Source organism: Heteronotia binoei, chromosome 12 (genome assembly GCF_032191835.1).
Source record: "Heteronotia binoei isolate CCM8104 ecotype False Entrance Well chromosome 12, APGP_CSIRO_Hbin_v1, whole genome shotgun sequence".
Classification (NCBI taxonomy): Eukaryota; Metazoa; Chordata; class Lepidosauria; order Squamata; family Gekkonidae; genus Heteronotia; species Heteronotia binoei.
In genome coordinates, this window is record NC_083234.1 from 43,896,939 (window position 1) to 43,916,059 (window position 19,121).

A 19,121-nucleotide genomic window follows, 5' to 3' on the forward strand; every position below is an offset into this window, starting at 1 on the left:
GAGGAGGCATAATCTAATGTTAAATCACATGTCCTTTTCATATAGAAGGTCTCTAGTTCAGTCCCCAGCATCCCCAGTTAACCTGGACATCTTTATTAAAATACCTTTACCCCATCTTTCCCATTGTGAATGGCAGTTTACAGAAACCAGCACTAATAACCAAATAAAACTACCTAGAGCACACAATTACCTATTCTCAAAAAGGGCAGCCTTGCACAGTCTTTGGAAAGAAGCCAATCTAGGTGTCCCCCTGACCTCTTGGGGAAGGCCATTCAAGAGAGTTGAAGTCACAGCCCAGAAAGATCTCACAGACCAGAAAGAAGGGACAGAGGGCACTCTGGGTGCCTTGCATAATGAATGCAGCAAAGAAGGGCGTTTGGGGAGATTTTCAGTTTTCAGAAAAGCACAGTGCTAGCATTTGGTCTGGACTTTGTTCCTCCACTGACTTAATCTTTCTGTTTCCTTTCTTTGTATGCTTGCTGCTGATACCCATCCAATCTCTCAAAGGCCCTTGCAAATTGAGTAAGTATTTGACATAGCATTTGTTTTTGTGCTTCAGAGTCTGTTTGATATTTGAGGTCACAGCTCAGGCATCTTGAAGTTAAGTCTCTGCTGTCTGAGAGATGACAGTTCAGGGTGAGACTTTATTGTTGGCTTTTATCAGAACATCCCTCTAGAGTGGTCGGGGGGACCTAGTAACTAACTCTTCTGCAGTGTAGTGGAATTGTGTTGTAATTAATTTTGTGAGCCATCTAGGGTTGCCGGGTCGAACTCAGGAAATATCTGGGGACTTTGGGGGTAAAACTGGGAGACTTTCCCATTCCCTAAAAATAAATTTAAAAAAATATAGCTGAACAGTTCCCATGAATACAGTCTCCAATTCCTCCTCCTCTTTTTTGCATTCCAATGGTTCCACAGCTGCTGCACTTCCACTAAAATGAAAGTGAACACACACACACAATCACACTCACAGAGCAGCCAAAATAAACAATTTGTGTGCCAGCATTTTTGTGATCTCCCTGGGGTAATTGTATAGATAGTTTTACTCACCAGAGTTGCTGAATGTAACAATCTGCTGTATTTCAACCAACCAATTTACACACAGAGAGAGCTCTAGGTAGTGGAGTTTTCCTCTGTCCCATACTCAGGTTCTAGTTAACTCTTTACTAATCCTTTTACTACTCAGCTTCTGAAAGGAATGCAAAACAAACAGATGGATTGCTCTCACCCCCACCCACCCACCCACCCCCACGGCTCTTTCTGCTCACCCCCTGCAACTTCAGTTTCATTGAGATTTAAAGACACACACACACCTTCCAAAATACAAGGAGTCTATAAGCTTCTAACCCTGCCTGAGATCTAAAAGCACATGGTGGCTGTTGGAGCAGGGATTCCCCCCACCCATCACACCAGTCAGCTGACTGGCAGCAGGGAGGAGCCTGCAAAACCGGGGGATCCCCTGCCTGGACCTGGGGCATGCAAGCCTAAAGCCAACTGAAAAACGTTGGAGCTCAATAGCGGGGCAAACTATGGCCGTTTTCGCACTCACGTTTTACTGGCGCCACGACCATCCTGACGCCGGCGAATCTGCATGGCTTTCGCACCAGAAGCTCCGGCGCTCCCAGAAGCGCCGGCTACTTCCGTCGCTAAGCCAGCGCAAACGGAAATCGCAAAGATGCAGGAAAACGTTTGCGCTGGCTTAGCGACGGAAAGCGCCGGCGCTTCTGGGAGCGCCGGCGCTTCTGTTGCGAAATCCATGCAGATTCGCCGGCGTCAGGAGGGTCGTGGCGCCAGTAAAACGTGAGTGCGAAAACACCCTATGTCTCCATCACATTCTCTAGCTATTTCTCAACCCATTGCTGGCAACCCTACATTTTGGAAATTCTCCTAATTCAAGACAGAGAGCAATGGATGAATGACATGATGGAATATCAGCATCTGCATTCCAAACCATGGAGTCCTAACTGCAAAGTCACCTTGCACGTCCTATGCTTTCTCCTCTTCCCACAGAAACTTGGATCCCATTGTTTCCTTGCCTGGAGGAGACAGCATGAGGGGCTTCATTCTTGTCACTTTCCTGGTTGAGAAAGCTGCCGCACCTGGGATCAAGGTATGTGTCTGTCCTGAATCCTTTGCTATGGTTGCCTTCTGAACCCGTTTGGTTTAGTGTGTGGAATCTTATCTGGGAGAACTGGGTTTGATTCCCCACTCCTCCACTTGCAGTTGCTGGAATGGCCTTGGGTTAGCTATAGCTCTCGCAGAGTTGTCCTTGAAAGGGCAGCTTCTGTGAGAGCTCTCTCAGCTCCATCCACCTCACAGGGTGTCTGTTGTGGGGGAGGAAGATAAAAAAGATTGTGAGCCACTCTCAGACTCTGAGATTCAGAGTATAGGGTGGGATATAAATCCAATATCATCATCATCATGGTCCTCCTTCCCTTTGGTCAAGGCTATGCATTCCATATTCTCTTAAAGAGATGATTTTTTTTAAAACTACCACAATTCCAGTTTTTGGAGAGGAAAAAAACTCTAATTTGCTACAGCACTGGCATTTGGTTATCAATTCATTCATTCATTCGTTTGTTCGTTCATTTTTTATTATGTTATTTATAGCTATTTGTTTTTTACAGTCCACTTTTCTCTCTGAGACTCAAGGTGGATTACATACTGTAAGTCAGTGCATCAATAGGGTGAGGACACACCTAATAAGCAATGTAATAGGACTAGAAATCTGAAACCAGATGTAACTATTAAACATGACAATTTAAGCAATGCAAGAAAGGGTATTACATAAGTAGATAAGTATATATATAAACCTCTTTCTGAATCACTCTGTTATAAACACAGACCTATAACTCTCTAAAAATGCCCCCTTGAAGAGTTCTGTCTCACACAATTTGTGAAGAGCTAAAAATGTAGGAGGCTTCCTGACCTCCTCAATCAGGCCATTCCATGTGGGTAGTTGCTGATCTAGCCCGTTTGCTGGGTGGCACTTGTAGAAGGCCCTGTTCAGAGGAGCAGAGATGGTTTAGTGGGGCATAGGAGGTACAGTTGCCAGTCTCCAGGTGGGATCTAGAGATCTCCTGGAATAAGAACTGATTTTCAGAAGACAGTCCTTCTGCTCTCCAGATCCTGCCTTCCTAGGATCCGTCCCCACATCTCCAGGGATTGCCCAATCTGGAGTTGGCAACCAAATAAGGAGAGGTGGGCTTGTAGACATGAGGGTTCAAGGCTTTGAAGGGCTGTGGAGTTATGAATATCTGGAACTTGTCTGAAGGCTTTCCTGGGGCAGCAGATTGGCTAACCTGTCAGAGTGCCTCTTTCCCTCCATTGGTTCTCTATTTGCATATTTGTAAATAAAACAGATGTTATATAATATATATTTTAAATCCACATAAGATTCAAGTGAGCTGATATCCAAAGGATACCAAGCACCAGTTTCCCCCCTAGAACTGCTTATTTATTGCTTGGAAAAACTGAAGACTACTTGAAAAGCCACTCCGGCTCCTCAGTGGGGTACAACACCATAGAGTCCACCCTCAAAAGCCTCCTTTTTCTCCAAGGGAACTGATCTCTGTAGTCTGCAAATGAGTTGTAATTCCAGGGGATCCCCAGGTCCCTCTTGGAGGCTGGCATCCCTATGAGACGGAATCCAACAGTGCCTCATGCTGATTGGTGGTTTTAGTCTTTATTTTGTCTTTGTGTTCATTTTAAACTATGACCGTTTTCGCACACAGCTTACCTCGCAGTCACAATCCTGTTCCCTCCGCAGCGTCCGGGCAGATTTCCCACCATCTGCTCCAGAGTTACAGGAAGTGCTGCGGCTTTTGCGTAGCAAACGTAAACTGGGTTTTAGCAGTTTACATTTGCTACGCAAAAGCCGCGGCACTTCTTGTAACTCTGGAGCAGATGGTGGGAAATCTGCCCGGACGCTGCGGAGGGAACAGGATTGTGACTGCGAGGTAAGCTGTGTGCGAAAACGGTCTATGTGAACCACCCTGAGCACCATTCTTGTAGAAGGGTGGGTTTTTTACACACATAATAAAGAATTTTGTATGGCTGCATGAAACCAAGACATCCCAGCATAGGTGTCCCTCTTGTATCTCACAGGCCATGACCCAGGCTGTGAACGGCATCCTGCAGCTGAACAACCAGGTGCTGGAAGAAGCACTGCAGAAGCTGGCAAACACTCTCAAAGCCATGACTGGGGTTTTGAAGAAAATGCATGGTAAACCTGCAAGTTTTCACAAGTTGTCTCACAAAGTGTTCACAAAGTGATTCACAAAAGGACAAAAAAAAAAGGCTAGAAGGAAATGACATGCCATTTTAATGCAGATTAAGAGCAGGGGGTGGGTGTATACAAAGCTGTTGCATAAATCCAGAAAAGCTATGTAATATGTGGCCACACATCACTTCCAGGGTCCTCCTTTCTATGAGAAGGAAAATGGGTAGAATAACTTTGGTCATATGAAGGGAGGCAGCAGTAGACAGCTGTCCAATGTATGCAGGCAGGGATAGGAAAGGAGAGATGGAAGGAATATGGGTAAGAGGAGAAGCCTCTCAGGGTGCAAAAGGAAAATTGAACGTGACCAGGCCATGCAGAGGTTGGGAAATTTGGCAGCTTTTGTGTAATCCAATAGTGGCCACAGCTTTGTCTGCCTACGTATTGTTAGATAATTAAAGGGGAGGGAGATAAATGTGTATGTGGGGGAAGCGGGATGCCATCACAGCACTGGCCTTTTTAGCTTTCCCCTCCATGGGCTTCCATAACCGTTACAAAGAGAATACGTGACTGTTGCTTTTACTGACAGGCCTGGTTCTGCTTTGATTCCCAGATTATGTGGTTCCTGCAATATTTTATTGTGTGATACGAATATTTCTTTCTGGGTAAGTACAGCACATCACTTTGGATGTATAAAAGGTGCTGTCAGCTTTTCGAAACTGGAATTAAGGGAAGGGATGAGGCAATGCTAATCTTGGACCCCTGAGCAAGGATAAGAGGACAGGGTCCTCCCCAGGCAGTGTTCCCTAGAGGCTTGGACTGTTTTAATAGTTTCTCTCCCAGAAGCAGGCACCGTCTCAGTCCATATAGTCAGAAGGGACTGAACCAAAGGGCACCAATCCCTGCCTCCGGCCAGCTTGAAAAATCCCTCCGACCAGCTTGAAAAAGGCATTTGTCTCTTTAAATCACTTCTCCAAGCCAAGCCAGTAAGTGGCTTAGAGAATGCATTTAAAGTTGCTTTCTTTCCACCTGTCCCTTTCTCCTCTCTCTATTTTCCTTCCTTCCTTCCTTCCTTCCTTCCTTCCTTCCTTCCTTCCTTCCTTCCTTCCTTCCTTCCTTCCTTCCTTCCTTCCTTCCTTCCTTCCTTCCTTCCTTCCTTCCTTCCTCCCAAATACCTGACATTCATGTCTTGCGGCTCTCAAACATCTGACATTATTCTATGCAGCTCTTACATTCAGCAAGTTTGGCCACCCCTGCACTAGTTCACTAGACATGCCCAGAAATAAGGGCAGGTATGCCTTGAGGCAAAGGAGAAGGAACTATAGGCTTGGTCCAGTAAGTGAATGGATAAGGCAATCCTCTGAATGAATGCAACCCCACCATGCCTTCTCTGCCAGCCCTTTATGACCCTTGTGGGACAGAGAACATGACAGAAGGTCAGCACGTGTGTTTCTCCTTAATGCTTGTCTTCCTGGGGCCACCTCAGTTAATTCTCTTGATTTCTCTTAATCAGTCTTCCTCATTAAACCCTCATTAAAACTTGGCTAGATCAAAGCGAGGTGGTGGTGGGTGGTAGTTGATGCCCTAAGGTTTTAACACTGGCTTTAATGCAAGTACTTTGCTTTTGGGACTGCAAACTCCCAGAATGATTGCTATTTGGGCTTTATTTCTAGGCTCATTTTAATTGTATGCTAAAGTAGGTTGGATGATATCCTTTATTATTAAATAGTAAGAGACCCAAATACAAAGAAAATAAAAGAGTCTAAACTTATCCCACCAGATTTTAAGAGCACACAACTTCATTTAATCAAGGAATTTTAAATTCTTCTTCCAAAGGGAACTCAAACTGACCTACAACAAAGTTAATAAAAAACATGGATCCAGAATATAAAACAATGAGCGTCAATAAATGTAACATTAAAACTAATTCAGGAGAAAATGCAGCCAGTTTGCAGGTACATAACAGCTCCTTATCTAGAAAGGGGCTAGGGATGCCAACCTCCAGGTGGGACCTGGGGACCCCCTGGAATTATAGCTTATCTCCAGATCAGTTTGGAGGGTGGACTCTATGGCACTGAACCTCACTGAAGCCTCTCTATCCTTCCTAGGCTCCATCCCCAAATCTCCAGGAGTTTCCCAAGGAAGACCTGGCAACACTAGGAAAGGCTCTTCTAAGCATTCCCACTTTATAGTGTCATTGAAAACCCCACAATATATTTCTAGAAATACACAGCTAGATTCAAGCCCTGTACCACATTAGAAACCAACAATATTTTCGGGGTATGAGCTCTGACCCCACAAAAACCTTGTTGGTCTCTATGGTGAGGAAGAGGTGAGGGCCCTGCGGGACCTTGTTCCGTTCCGCAGGGCCTGTAAGACGACCCTTTTCCGGCTAGCCCATACCTAGCTTGAGAATTTAATACAACTTGCCAGATTTCTTTCTTTTATATATATTTTGAATATTTATTAATATTTATGGTTTTATCTGTTTTATCTGTTTTAAAGCTTCATTCCCTTACATGTTTAAATATTGTTTAATTTTATGTTGGATCTATTGTTGGAAGCCGCCCTGAGCCACTTGTGGGAAGGGCGGGATATAAATTCTAAATAAATAAAATAAAATAAATAAATATGGTGCCAAGAAATGTTGGGAAAAAAAGAAGAAAAACTTTGTATATTGTGTTCCTCTTGGTTCAAGGCAGCTTACAGCAATAGTAAAAACATTCCCATCTAAACTCAAGGATAAAATAGCAAGCCCCAAATCCTCCCCCCCTTAAAAGATGCCTCCCATTCAAACCCCCTCAAAAGCCCCAGCAAAAGACAGTCCTTGCAGCCAATGTTCCCTCTAAGCTGCAGAGGCTTGTGGGCAAAGATTCTACTTTGTGAGCTACTGGCACTGAAGTTGTGAGCTGCTGCATAAATTATTGTGCTCTGAGGTCATTTTTCCTGAGCTAAGACAAAAATGTGTGAGCCAGAGGCTAACAATCTGTGAGCTAGCTCACACTAACTCAGCTTACTTAGAAGGAACACTAAGTACACCTCCTGAAGAACTCCAAGGAGGAGGGTTCCCCTCACTTCTTCAGGGAGCTCCTTCCACAGAGCCAAGACTGCAGCTGAAAAGGCACAGGCCTTGGTTGATGCCAGGTGGAACACCCTGCATGGTGAGATAGCCAACAGATGACTGCCTGATTATGGTAGTTGTGCCCAGGGACACATGGAAGGAAAGAGTTCCTTAAATACGTGGGTCCCAGGTCATAAATGTCATAATCAGCACCATGAATTGAACCCGACAAAGATCGACAGCCAATCAAAGTGGGCAACATATGTTCCCAGTGACTAGTCCCTTGGTCTGTCAAGGTTATTATTGTCTATCATAACTGGCAGCAGCTTTCCAGAGACTTCGGCCCTTTCTGAGCTTGTTATTTCCCTTGCTTTCTTCCTGCATATCCATCGCCTTTTAAATTTCACTCTGCTGTATCCCTGGCTTAAATTTCCTCCCACTTTCACCTTGCATGTCTGCCGAGTTTTCTTTTTGTTCTGTGCTGCTTTTTGCCTGTTCACTTCTCAGTTTGCTTTCCTTCTGCTGTATCCCTGGCTTTCTGAAAGTGGTTTTGCGGTGGACTTTTCACTTGCCTTGCTTCCAAGCCAAAGGTCATTCAGAAGGACACACATTTCCTTGGCTCTTTCAACCCTGCCCTTTCCCCAGCCCCTGTTCCTGCCCCTCTTTTTGTTGTCAACCCCACCACCAAGACGGAGGTTTGCTGTCCCTGCCACTCTACACCTTCTGCCTCCCTCCCTCCCTCCTTCCTTCTGCTCCAGTATCGTGAGGGTGTTCCATCTTTTTAATTGCATTTTTAAAAGCAAGCCCTTTGAGTATAGCAATATTATCAGTTGATCACTAATCTTTTATTGGTGGAGAAAGAAATGATTAACTGGGAATGCTTTAACAATCTGGCTGCAGTTAAAGGGAAGGTAGCAATTTTTTTTATCTCTCCTCCCCACAGCAGATGGACTTCTTAGAGCCATTTAAGAGCTTGGTACAAAGTGATACTTTTCACTCCCCCCACCCAATGCTTGTGCATCCTCTTGCACTTTCCTTCCCCCACACTCTTAAACCAGCCCAAGAGGAAAAGGTGCTCTCTGAGGTCTGTTCATGGTCTTGGTCTCCCGGCGACACACAAAAACAGTAAATGGAATAAAACTGCTGAATGGTTTAGAAATTAGACATAACATTACATTCTGCTTGTTTTCTACATGAAAGAAAATGAGAGACCTATTTCCAAGAATGACTAGTTAGCTTAGTTGATTAGAGAAGCATGCTCATTATGTCAAGGTCATAGGTTTGATCCTTGTGCAGGCTAGGGTTTTTTTTTTTTTAATTAAATAAAAGGTGCCACTCTCTCCAGCACACGTCACAAATTCCATTCCACTAGTTTAGAAAAGAATGGTTTTTAAATTGTAGCTGCAGATTAAATACACCAGCTGTTGTAAGACTGGTATGAACAGCGGGCACAGAAATCTAATGCCAAGTCTAAAAGTTTGACTGCTCAGATACTCTGCAGTAAGTTGTGAGTGCAGAAGGGCTTCAGCCTTTCACATCATCACCTATTACCTGATTCTTTTAACTGGAGATGCTGGGAACTGAACCTGGGATCTTCTGCAGGCAAAGCAGATGCTTTCCCCACTTAGCTACAGCTCCTCTCTCCCCCAGATCTATTCTAGATCCTATAGGATCTGACCAGAATCTGAATTTAATGCTGAATTGTTCCCGTGTCTGTGGCAGTAGTCACCACAGTCATGGGAAATATGGTGGTTCTAGAAGATTTGCAGCTGTGTCCAAGGCCTGATGCTCCCAGCAAGCCCCCCCCACCTTTGCCTCAGTAAGTCTGAAGAAGTGTCAGTATGCACAGGCAGGCAGAGAAGAAGCCAGAGCCCAAGTGACAGGCCTGTCTGCTTTCTTTCCCACGCTGGCATCAACATGACAGCTAGTCTGCAGATGACTGGGTTCTTCAGAGGAAGTTCAGAGTTACAGAGGACAAAAGTCAGTTCTCCATCCTTGATCTTATCTCGAAGATCATCAGCCTGGAAGAGAAAAATGCTTTAAGAAAATACTTTCTGTAAATTCTTGTCATTAAAGGCTTTCTATAAATACATTTCTAGGGCAAGTTAAAAATAAGTCCTGCTAATAAAAGCACTTCCCATTTAACTGTGCTTGTGCCAAAGAAAACAGGCCAAGCTCCAGTCACTCTGCTGTCTCCTCCTCCTCTTGCCTCCTTGGGTATATTTTAATGTATTTCATTTAATTCTCAAGTGTGTCACTCCTTCAGAATGAGGAAGTGCCCATCTGGGGCATGAGATTTCTGTTTCCTTCCTCTGTCCCTACCCCCTCCTTTTCACTTTTATTCCTGCTGTGCATTTTTTTATTTGTCGAATAGGCAAGACATGAATCATACCATCGGAGGAAAGAAGAAAATTCTCAGAGCTTGAAAACTTATCCTTCCCCAGAAAAGCATCACTATGTTGATTTTGGTGCCAAGGAAACCTTGTGTTTTTTCACCAGAATTATATCGTTTATGAACTTTCTTATACTGAGTCAGACCATTGGCCTAGCTATTGTCAGAGTGTCTGTCACTCATGCTTTTTTCCCTGTCCTTACTCCAAAGACATACCTTTCTCCATTTCATCCTTACAATAGCCTCTGAGATAGGTTTGTCTGAGGGACTAGTCCAAGGTCACCTGATGGAACACTTTTGCTCAGTAGATTCTCTGGGATTTCAGGCCTTTCCTGACCCTTGATAACTTTAGTGGGTGAAGCCAGAGATAACTTCTTTTGAGCCATAGCACCTCCCTAAGGGAGTTGCGAAGGATTCTGGGGATGTGTTATAAGGGACAGTTGACATACATTCCCTTTTAATGTTGGAGCTCCTCAACTGCCTGTCTGGAATTCAGAGAATCTGAGTAGGGTTCCCACAGGGTTCCCTGACAGCTGCTGGACCTGTGGGTGAATACAGGAAAGGCTGGGCCATTGCCCCCCCAGGCGGAATAACGAGACAAACACTGGATTGGATTGAAGGGCCACTTTATTAAACTCAACAGCAAGGGCAAGAACATGGGGAACAGATCAAGCCAGGGGTCAACCCAACCACCTCCTTGACCTGAAAACTGGGCGAGCCCCCTGAGCCCCGGGTATGAGCCAACCCAAACAGCTCAGACCCGGCCGGCCCGGCAACATGATCACCGCTCACCTGAGCTCTGCCATCCCCACAGCCGTGCAGCCTGGGATGCGGACACTCTCCGCGTGACGGGATCCCACCGACTCCCTGGAGCCAACCTTGGGCCGTACAGCTTACAGTTCCCCAGGGAAGCCATGCACCAAAATGGCGCGATGCAACGGGAGCTCACCAATCCCCAAAACATAATCCCAACCACAAACTGCCAGTGACCAACCTATCTAATGGCACCACCATTCCAATTGCCAGCACCTAACATCAGCAGTACAAGGTAGGCAAAAACACCCTCGGACAAGACCAATCAGTCTGAGGGCGAAAAATTCCTACCCGGCCCCCTGAAACGGGCGACCAGCCTTTGCCTGTACTGCTTGACCGGCGGGCGGGCCGAGAACAAAAAACAACTGCGTTTGAGGGGGCGGGAGCGGCCTTTTAAGGCCGCTCCTCGCCCCCTCCCCTTTGAGAAGAACCATTGCCTCTCATCCACGCGGGGAGGCAATGGGCGGCCCCCAGCCTCAGTGGTCGATGGACCGCCCGGCTGGGAAAGGGCCGAATTGTCTTGGAGGGAAGAAAGCAGCAGAAGCTGCCATTAGGGTTGTCAACAGCTTGGAGAATTGTTTTTAAAAAGTCCTGCCCTTTTAATAAAGGCTTGATGGGATGTTATTTACCAGGTGATACTATTTACCTCCATGCCATGAAAACCTTCAGGTGCTGATTTGCAGACATTAAACATCTACTAAAAATGGGACAGGACATTTTTAAATCCTGGCTATTTGCAACCTGAGTAGTTGCTGTCCCATGTCAGCCTGTTCTTTTCAGCAGAGTGGACCTTTGTTTTGAAGCAGGAGTTGGCTGGTCAGGGAAAATCCACTGCTGCTAGAGTAAATGAGGGACTGGGGCTTTTAGTATTTTGTAAAGAAGTTGGTTGGTTTGGAGAAGCAGAAGAAATTTTTCCTCTTTCATAAGAACATAAGAACCCTTCTGGATCAGACCAATGGTCCATTTATAGTCCAACATTCTGTCTCACACAATGGCCAATCAGTTCCTTTGGAGGACCAACAACAGGGCATAGAAGCTGGGGATTTGAACCATGGTCCGAGTCTGGCATTCTGACCACATTGGTTTGCTAAATTCTGGATTGGAAAATACCTGGAAATTTTGGAGGTGGACCCTGAGGAGGGTGGAGTTTGAGAAGGACATGGACCTCATCAGGGTGCAATGCCATGGAGTCTACCCTCCAAACCAGTCTTCTTCTCCAAGGTAACATCTCTGTCATCTGGAGATCAGTTATAATTCCAGGAGATCTCCAGACCCCACCCTCCAAACTAGCCATTCTCTCCAGGGGTCTGGAGATCAACTGTAAAATCTGCAGATTTCTAGGACCCACCTGGAGGCTGGCAACCCTATGCTGTTATAAGGACTGCTCCCTGCAAAGTCCTCATTAAAAAGACAAGTCAAGCCAAGCTTCCAGTCTGGTCTGGGAGATGTAGAGAAAAACTCAGTAACTTAGAGCAGGGGTGGCCAACGGTAGCTCTCCAGATGTTTTTTGCCTGCAACTCCCATCAGCCCCAGCCATTGGCCATGCTGGCTGGGGCTGATGGGAGTTGTAGGCAAAAACATCTGGAGAGCTACCATTGGCCACCTCTGACATAGAGGCCTAGAGATCTCTCACTTTTACAATTGATATCCATTTGGCAGAGATCACCTTCCCTGGAGAAAATGGCTGCTTTGAAGGATGGACTCTACAATACCATAGTACAATGAGGCCCCTCCCCTTCCCACACCCCACCATCTCCTGGATCCACCCACAAACTCTCCAGGTATTTTCCAACACAGACCTGGCAACCCTAGTAACACAGACAACCCTAACCTCATACCCAGAATAGCAATTTACACCATGCAGGATCTGAAGGGCAATTTCTCCTTTGGCTTATTCGTTAAAGACCCACAAAAACCCCCCAGTTGAGTCAAACCCTCTCCCAAGTTCTGCATGCTGCTTGGAGTAAGTTCTTAATTTCTGCAAGGCTTTCCAAGGAGTTGACAGGAAAAAGGTTTCGGCTTGTGTTTTGCTGTGTGTGACTGTTTTAACAAAATAGCTGCCTAAAATAGATTCAGGCAAGTCTTCAGAGTCTCACCAACATCTGGCAGGGGCAGGTGGCAAAGGACAGCTAATGAGCACATGCACAGCTTGATTTCTAGACATGCACAACCCTCATTTCTATCTAAAGTACATCTCTCGCAATGCGTCACCCCATGAAGCTGCATGGAGGCTTTGCAGTGGCTGCCAGCCTGCTACAGAGGGATGAGCACATAGATTTCAGCCAGATAATTTCTTGGAGGTGGGAAGCACTCTGGATTGGCTAGTTTGAGGGCCAATTTGTGCTGGCACAGACTGAGCAGATGCTTTTATGGCTGCATGAACTGACTCTTAGGCTGGAACTGCATGACTAGCAACCAACCCTGCTGTTTGCCAAACACCTGCCGAGTGACAGAAGGCAAAGATGAACCAGGTTGCAGTACAGAAGTGGCAGCTGAAGGTGAGGAGTGGTTCACCCTTCACCTCCCTGCCATTTGCCTGCTGTGGTCCCCTGTCCCAAGCTACTTTTACTTACAAAGTAGTAACAAAATGCTTGGAATCCTGGTTGTGGGGTAAAGGAATAGTTAAGTATCCTCCTCACCTAACTGTAAATTTCCCCTTGCACATCTGATGTTTTGCATTAAAATAGACGATATGAGGGTTCCTAAGTCCGTCCCTGAAAAGGTTATTCTCAGTGGGCTGGAGAGTGCAGTTAGTGGAATCTAACTCAAGGCTGGCCTGAGTTTTAAGAGAGTTGACTCCAATACTCATATTACAGGGTGGGCTTGGAGGGGACTCTGCTCCCTGCCTTTTGTGCTGGCTCTCTTTGCTTCTTGTTTAGAAATAAGGGCTCCCAATTACCAAGAGTCAGGCAGTGGTGCATGTGGATTTCATTAAGGCCTCTTTACCATAATTTACACCATGGTTAATGCATTTATCCCCCCCCCCCCCCCCCAGTTTATTTAGCTGGAAGAATGAATCTCACTTGTTATAATCCCTACAGGAGCTGAGTTGTAAAATCAGTTAAGGCATTAAACTGTCTCATGGGGATGTGTTCAAAATTCCTGCAGTCAACATTTCTCCCTTGTTGTTTTTGGAGTGAAATGGAGCCATCCATGGTTTCTTTCTTTTTAAAAAATGTCCAAGTGCTACACACCCACAATTTGATGAAGCTTTCAGTCTATTCAGGGCTCCCCCCACACCCCATCTTTCAGCCTCCTCTACTAATAGGCACACATGCTTGGATCAAGTACTGAGAAAAGCACTCTCAATGTGGTTGGATATAGACTTGTACTGAGATTCTTCTTTGTACAGAGTTTCAGCAAAGTGCAGAAGTGTCAGTGAGCATCATATCAGGATTGCTTTTGTCTAACATTTTTTTCAATGTGCCCTGGGTGTATCAGTACCACAGAAAAGGAAGAATAGGCAAAAGAAGAGAAAGAACTGAGAACTGTTGCAAAGAGCACCTGCTCCAATTCTAGAATTAACGTTAGAAATTCTTGTGGATAAACTGAGATTAAAGAGGACTGGGATGCAGCACAGAACAGACTTCTGGTACCTTACAGGGAAATCTACTGATCAGGGAGAGGGAAATAGCAGACATACTTTTGGAGCATTCTAAAAATCTGAATACTTAAGTGGGAGCAGTGGACCCAGACATTCTGGCCAATCATTTATCATTAATTTATCTTGAAAGTTTTAAAACTCACACCTTTAGCTATTACTCTCAATCTTGTTAGCTATCAATCCAACAATTCTAACACTAATGATAAAAGGAAACATTAACAGATCAAGCATAAAACCACCATAAAACCCAGTGACTGGCATTTTTAAAAAAACACAGTTAAGAAGCAGCAGCAGATAAAAACTGGAGCAGTAAAATCAAGGAAACAGGAAAATTAACAAAAGGTCTATGGTGGGGAAATGCTATTTCTTCTGGCACATAAAATTCCATACAACTGGCATGAGGTAATCTAAGGTTGCCAACTTGGATCCCATAAATAGCATGAGCTTTCAGGTAACCCTTGAAAAAAACAACATGGTGTACTGCATCATCACTTCCAGTGAAAACATAGATGTGATGTTACAGCCAGCTGTTGTGCTCTAGGAATTTCCTAATTTTCTGTGGTAAAGAGTTCCTAAAGTGTTGTGGGGGTAGCTGTGACTTTTCACTGGAATTGTTGTTGCAATGCATGCAACACAGTTCCCTCCCCCCCTTCATTTTCTTCCCTGACTTTTGCTGCAGGAAGAAAGCAGTGAGAGTACAGCAGCAAAAGTCAGGGAATTCCTGCCACTGCCTCTCAGTGTTGGCCTTAATCATTCCTCCATCAATGCTGAAAAAAAGTTGCCCCAGAAGGGAGAGTTAATTTTGTAGAGGAACATACACCCTGTGCATATTCAAGACTTCGTAGCCTTCTTCTGCTTGCATCACTGTGCATCTTCTCACTGTTTCCCCCCCTAATGTAGATGGAAGGACAATCCAGCTCTGCCAAAAGGCCTGATCTATGAAGGTGTCTGTGAAGAGCCTGTGGCATATTCAGGAGGGAGTGCAGCGCAAAGTACCACATTGCATGCCTTTGATGAACTCCTTGGAATCCAGCACAGTAGAGAAACCAGTAAGTAGCTTGCTTTGAATCTTTGGAGAGCTCCAGAACTTTGGCAGGCACATTGGACAAAGGCTGCAGTCAGTGAATGGAGGGCATTTATTTGGGGTCACTGGAATGAGAGTGGGTGGTGGGTTGAGAGAAAGAGACCTGCAGTCTTCTGCCTGAAATATTGCTGAGGCTCATCTGGGCCTTTGTACCAACCCTGCTGAATCATGTTGAATCCCATTCACTCCTACCTTCTGTGAACTCTTTCAGCTGCATTTTTGCACAGCATGAGGGAATATATGCCCCCCCACCATCGGGCCTTCATCAAAGAAATCCAGTCTGCTCCTTCGCTGAGACGTCACGTGTTAACTTCAGAAAACAAGGAACTCTGTTCTGTGTACAATGCATGTGTGGCTGCCCTTGTGGACTTAAGAACCTACCACATCGCCATGGTTACCAAATACATCACTGTTGCAGCCACGAATGCCAAAGCCAAACAAGGCCAAGCAACAGCTGCTCTCCCTATGAGCCCCCCTTCATTCCTGGAAGGGAAAGGAACAGGTGGTTCAGGGGCGTTAAGTTTCTTAAAAAGTGTTAGGGACACGACAAGGGAAGCATTGATCACTTTTTAAAAGCCTTCTCTGCCCCTTTTTCAGATAGGGTGTAAGAGGGTGGGCCACAACACCAACCTTAGGATATTTATATGGTAATGTGGGCAGGGTTGTCAGACCAAATCCCATCCCCAACTGGCCTGAAAGGCAACATGATGATGTCACCAAGAAGTGACGTTATCATGTTGCTGACATTGCACTGTGATGCTCTAGTTTTTGGGTGAAACTCTTTGGTAAAATTGGCTACAAACCATAGAGTTTTGCCTAAAAAAAAGATCCCACCAGGTAGGACCTGGCAACCCTTAATGCAGCCCATGTTTGCTAGCAGTAGTGATGGTGGTGGAGAGTGGTTTATAAATGGCATTATTGCTAAGGTGGGGAGGGAGGATATGATAGATATTTATAACATTATACATGGCCTAGAGAAAGTGGGTGGAAAGAACTCTTCCCCCCACCCCCGTCAATAACACCAAGTCTCAGAAGCACCTGATAAAATTGATGGACGCTGGATTCACGAGAGACAAAAGGAAATACTTTTGCAAAAAATGTGTCGTGAAATCCCCTGTCACAAGATTTAGCAATGGTCACCAGTTATGATAAATTTAAATGTCAGATTAATCAGATTCATGGAGTATAGTTCCATCAGTGGCTTTTAGCTATGAGGGTGATTAAATGGAATTTTTATGTTCAGAGAAAGCATATTTCTGAATACCAGTTGTCAGGGAGCTTCTCTTACTAGAAAGCATTAATCTGGTGTCTGGATTGCTTGGCTGTGGCACCAACGCTCCCTCTAAAATAGGGGTGTTAAACTCATTTGGTATGAGGGCCGGATCTGACATAAATGAGACTTTGAGGGGCCGGGCCATGTCGGGTTGGGCCAAGCAATGTCAGGCCAGGCCATGTGTGTACCTATTTAAGACTAGGTAGCAGAGACATAAATTTTATAAAGAACATAAACACAAATACATATTTTTTAAAAATTTAAAACATGCTTCAAACGTTAGCACTCATTGGTCTTAAAGGTGTCTTCTTTGTATTTCTCCCATGGGATCCAGGGAACTGGGCAAAGGAAGCTCTGGCTCTTTCCTTCCTTCCCCAGGAATGGGGGGGGGAGGGGGGGAGCCTCGGTCAAGAGAAGGAAGAGAGGTTTGGCTTAGTAGCTCTGCTATGTGATTGAGAGAGCCTGGCAAAGCATGCTATTCCTCCCCCCTTCTTCCCCAATAGAGGTGTCTCAGCCAAATAGAGAAAATAAAGGCTTTGCTCTGTAGCTCCTGTACAATTGAGCAAGCCTGGCAAAGCAAGCTGTAATGCAGAAGGAAGCAAGAGAGAGGGAGCAGGAAGCAGATGACAGCCAGTTGCTCAGGGGCCTGATAGGAGCCCTGCAGAGGCCTGATTCGGCCCCTGAACTGTATGTTTGACACCCCTGCTCGAAAATGTGGAATCTTGCAAGCAAAAATTCTACTTTGTGAGCTATTGGTATTAAAGTTGTGAGCAAGTGACTTGGCTAATGCATAAATTAGTTTGCTCTCAGGCCATCCTTCCTGAGCTGAGACAAAAATGTGTGAGCTGGAGTCTAAAAAAACTGTGAGCTAGCTCACACTAACTCAGCTTAGAGGGAACACTGATTGGCACCTATGGGAAGCAGGAAGCTGGACTGGATGGACTTTTGGTCTGATTCAGCTGCTCTTATTATGCTCTCATGGCTGACTGGCCAATGCTAGTAAAGAACATAAGAACTGTTTTTACTGTGTCTATGAAAGTATTCCCATGAACGCTAGAAAAGAACCATTCTTATAACATGTCATGTGACAAAGCATCAGAGGAGATGCAGTCAGAGGAAGGGAGCCGAGAATGCTCCATTTCAAGATGGACTTCCCCACTTTTTTTGATCCTGCCGGCACCTTTGGGATTTTGACAGGATGTGGGTGCAACCACAAAAGGCAAGCTGCAAGAAGCACACACACACACACACAGGGGAAATCTAAGCACATGGAAGAAGAGGGATATTTTTTTAAAAAAAATACATGGAGAAAGAGGAGAGAAAGAGAATAAAACCAACACTGTGCTGGCAGTGCTGCTGCAACAATAACATTTTAATTTGTCCAGCCAATCAGATCTCCAGTGGTCTAGCAGACCCCAGCTCACTTTCTAAAAGCATTCAGTAGGCACTAGGAAAAGTGGCAGCATGACACCCACAGACTCCACTTTTGGGGTCCCCTGTAACAGCAGTTGATGATGCATGCCATACGATGCCATCTTCTGGTAGAGACTTATCGCAGCCATTCCACTGCCCCTTTGCTCAATGGTCATGTGGGTTTCTGCTATAAGTGAGTGGTCTAATGCCATCTTGAGGAGGAATGTAGGCCCCTGATTTCATCATATGATATCGTGAAATCTGATTTCTTTTCCTTTTTGAGTGTTGTATGGCAATGGTTCTTCAAACATCAGGGCATGTCTCAGTTTCTCAGTGAGGGGTGCTCTGCTGCCTGCAGCCAAGGATGTTGGTAGCTGGTATATTCTACACTAAAAAAAGTTTAAATTCTGTGCCATGGTATTCTGTGCTAAAAACAGTTTTGAATCTGTGATCTGCATATATTATGCAAATAAAGAAACATGCAAGTTCGATTGTATTACATGATTTTCTTCAATGTGTGCTATTTGCTGTATTTCTTCCTACTTTGCTGGGCCTGGAATGGGTGACAAATTTATCCTGCAACCAGGGGCTGTTTTGTAGAAAAATAGGTGCTGGAGCTCATCCAGGGATTGTTATGCAACTGCACCTATGGACAAGGAGGTGGGACTCTCAGAAATGTTCAGGAGCTGTGCTCCTGTTTGCTCCCACTGAATCTGAGGCCTGCCTACAACCACTTATTCATCTGCCCTCCTCCTGCTGCCCCTAGCTTCTGAGGATCCCTTTGAGGCATAGGTTTGCATCCACAGGGGCTGCAACTTGATTTAGGGTAAAATTTTAAAAATCTGAGATATTCAGGGGGCCAAATTGTGAATCTAATACCCCATTCTGCACTTTGACACCTAGGTAGTAGTGGTTTGGGGTGGGTTGCTGTGGCTCAGTGGTGGAGCCCATACCCTGCAGGCAAAGGGCACTAACCTCTGTTCTAGGCATCTCCAGCCCTCCAGCCAAAGGGACCCAGGGAACAGGTACCAGGCAAGCCTCCCAGCAAGACAATGACAACCAAAACAGACAGCCCTGAGTTAGACAGGCCGGTGATACAAGGACATATCACATGAGAGATGTCCATGGCATCATTGATTCCAGGGAGCAGGCTGCAACACCTGGTTGGCTAACTGGGTAAAAGCCTTGTGATCCATTAAAGAGGTATCAGTCTGCAGATTTTTAAAAACCAAAAGATGTTAATTAGTTTTTAAATGTAAATA

General features: G+C 45.2%; 1 protein-coding gene across 1 annotated transcript in view; it reads left to right on the forward strand.

The window, feature by feature from the left end:
* The window catches only part of LOC132580500 (indoleamine 2,3-dioxygenase 2-like), a 29,735-nt gene extending 11,387 nt beyond the window's left edge, over window positions 1–18,348 (forward strand). Inside the window, exons 5-10 of the mRNA XM_060251341.1 lie at window positions 508–522; window positions 2,011–2,110; window positions 4,108–4,225; window positions 4,833–4,884; window positions 14,990–15,138; window positions 15,385–18,348. Of these exons, the coding sequence (XP_060107324.1) occupies window positions 508–522; window positions 2,011–2,110; window positions 4,108–4,225; window positions 4,833–4,884; window positions 14,990–15,138; window positions 15,385–15,746 (796 nt within the window). The 3' untranslated portion in view covers window positions 15,747–18,348. The remainder of the gene's footprint in view (window positions 1–507; window positions 523–2,010; window positions 2,111–4,107; window positions 4,226–4,832; window positions 4,885–14,989; window positions 15,139–15,384) is intronic.
* Window positions 18,349–19,121: the final 773 nt, after the last annotated feature.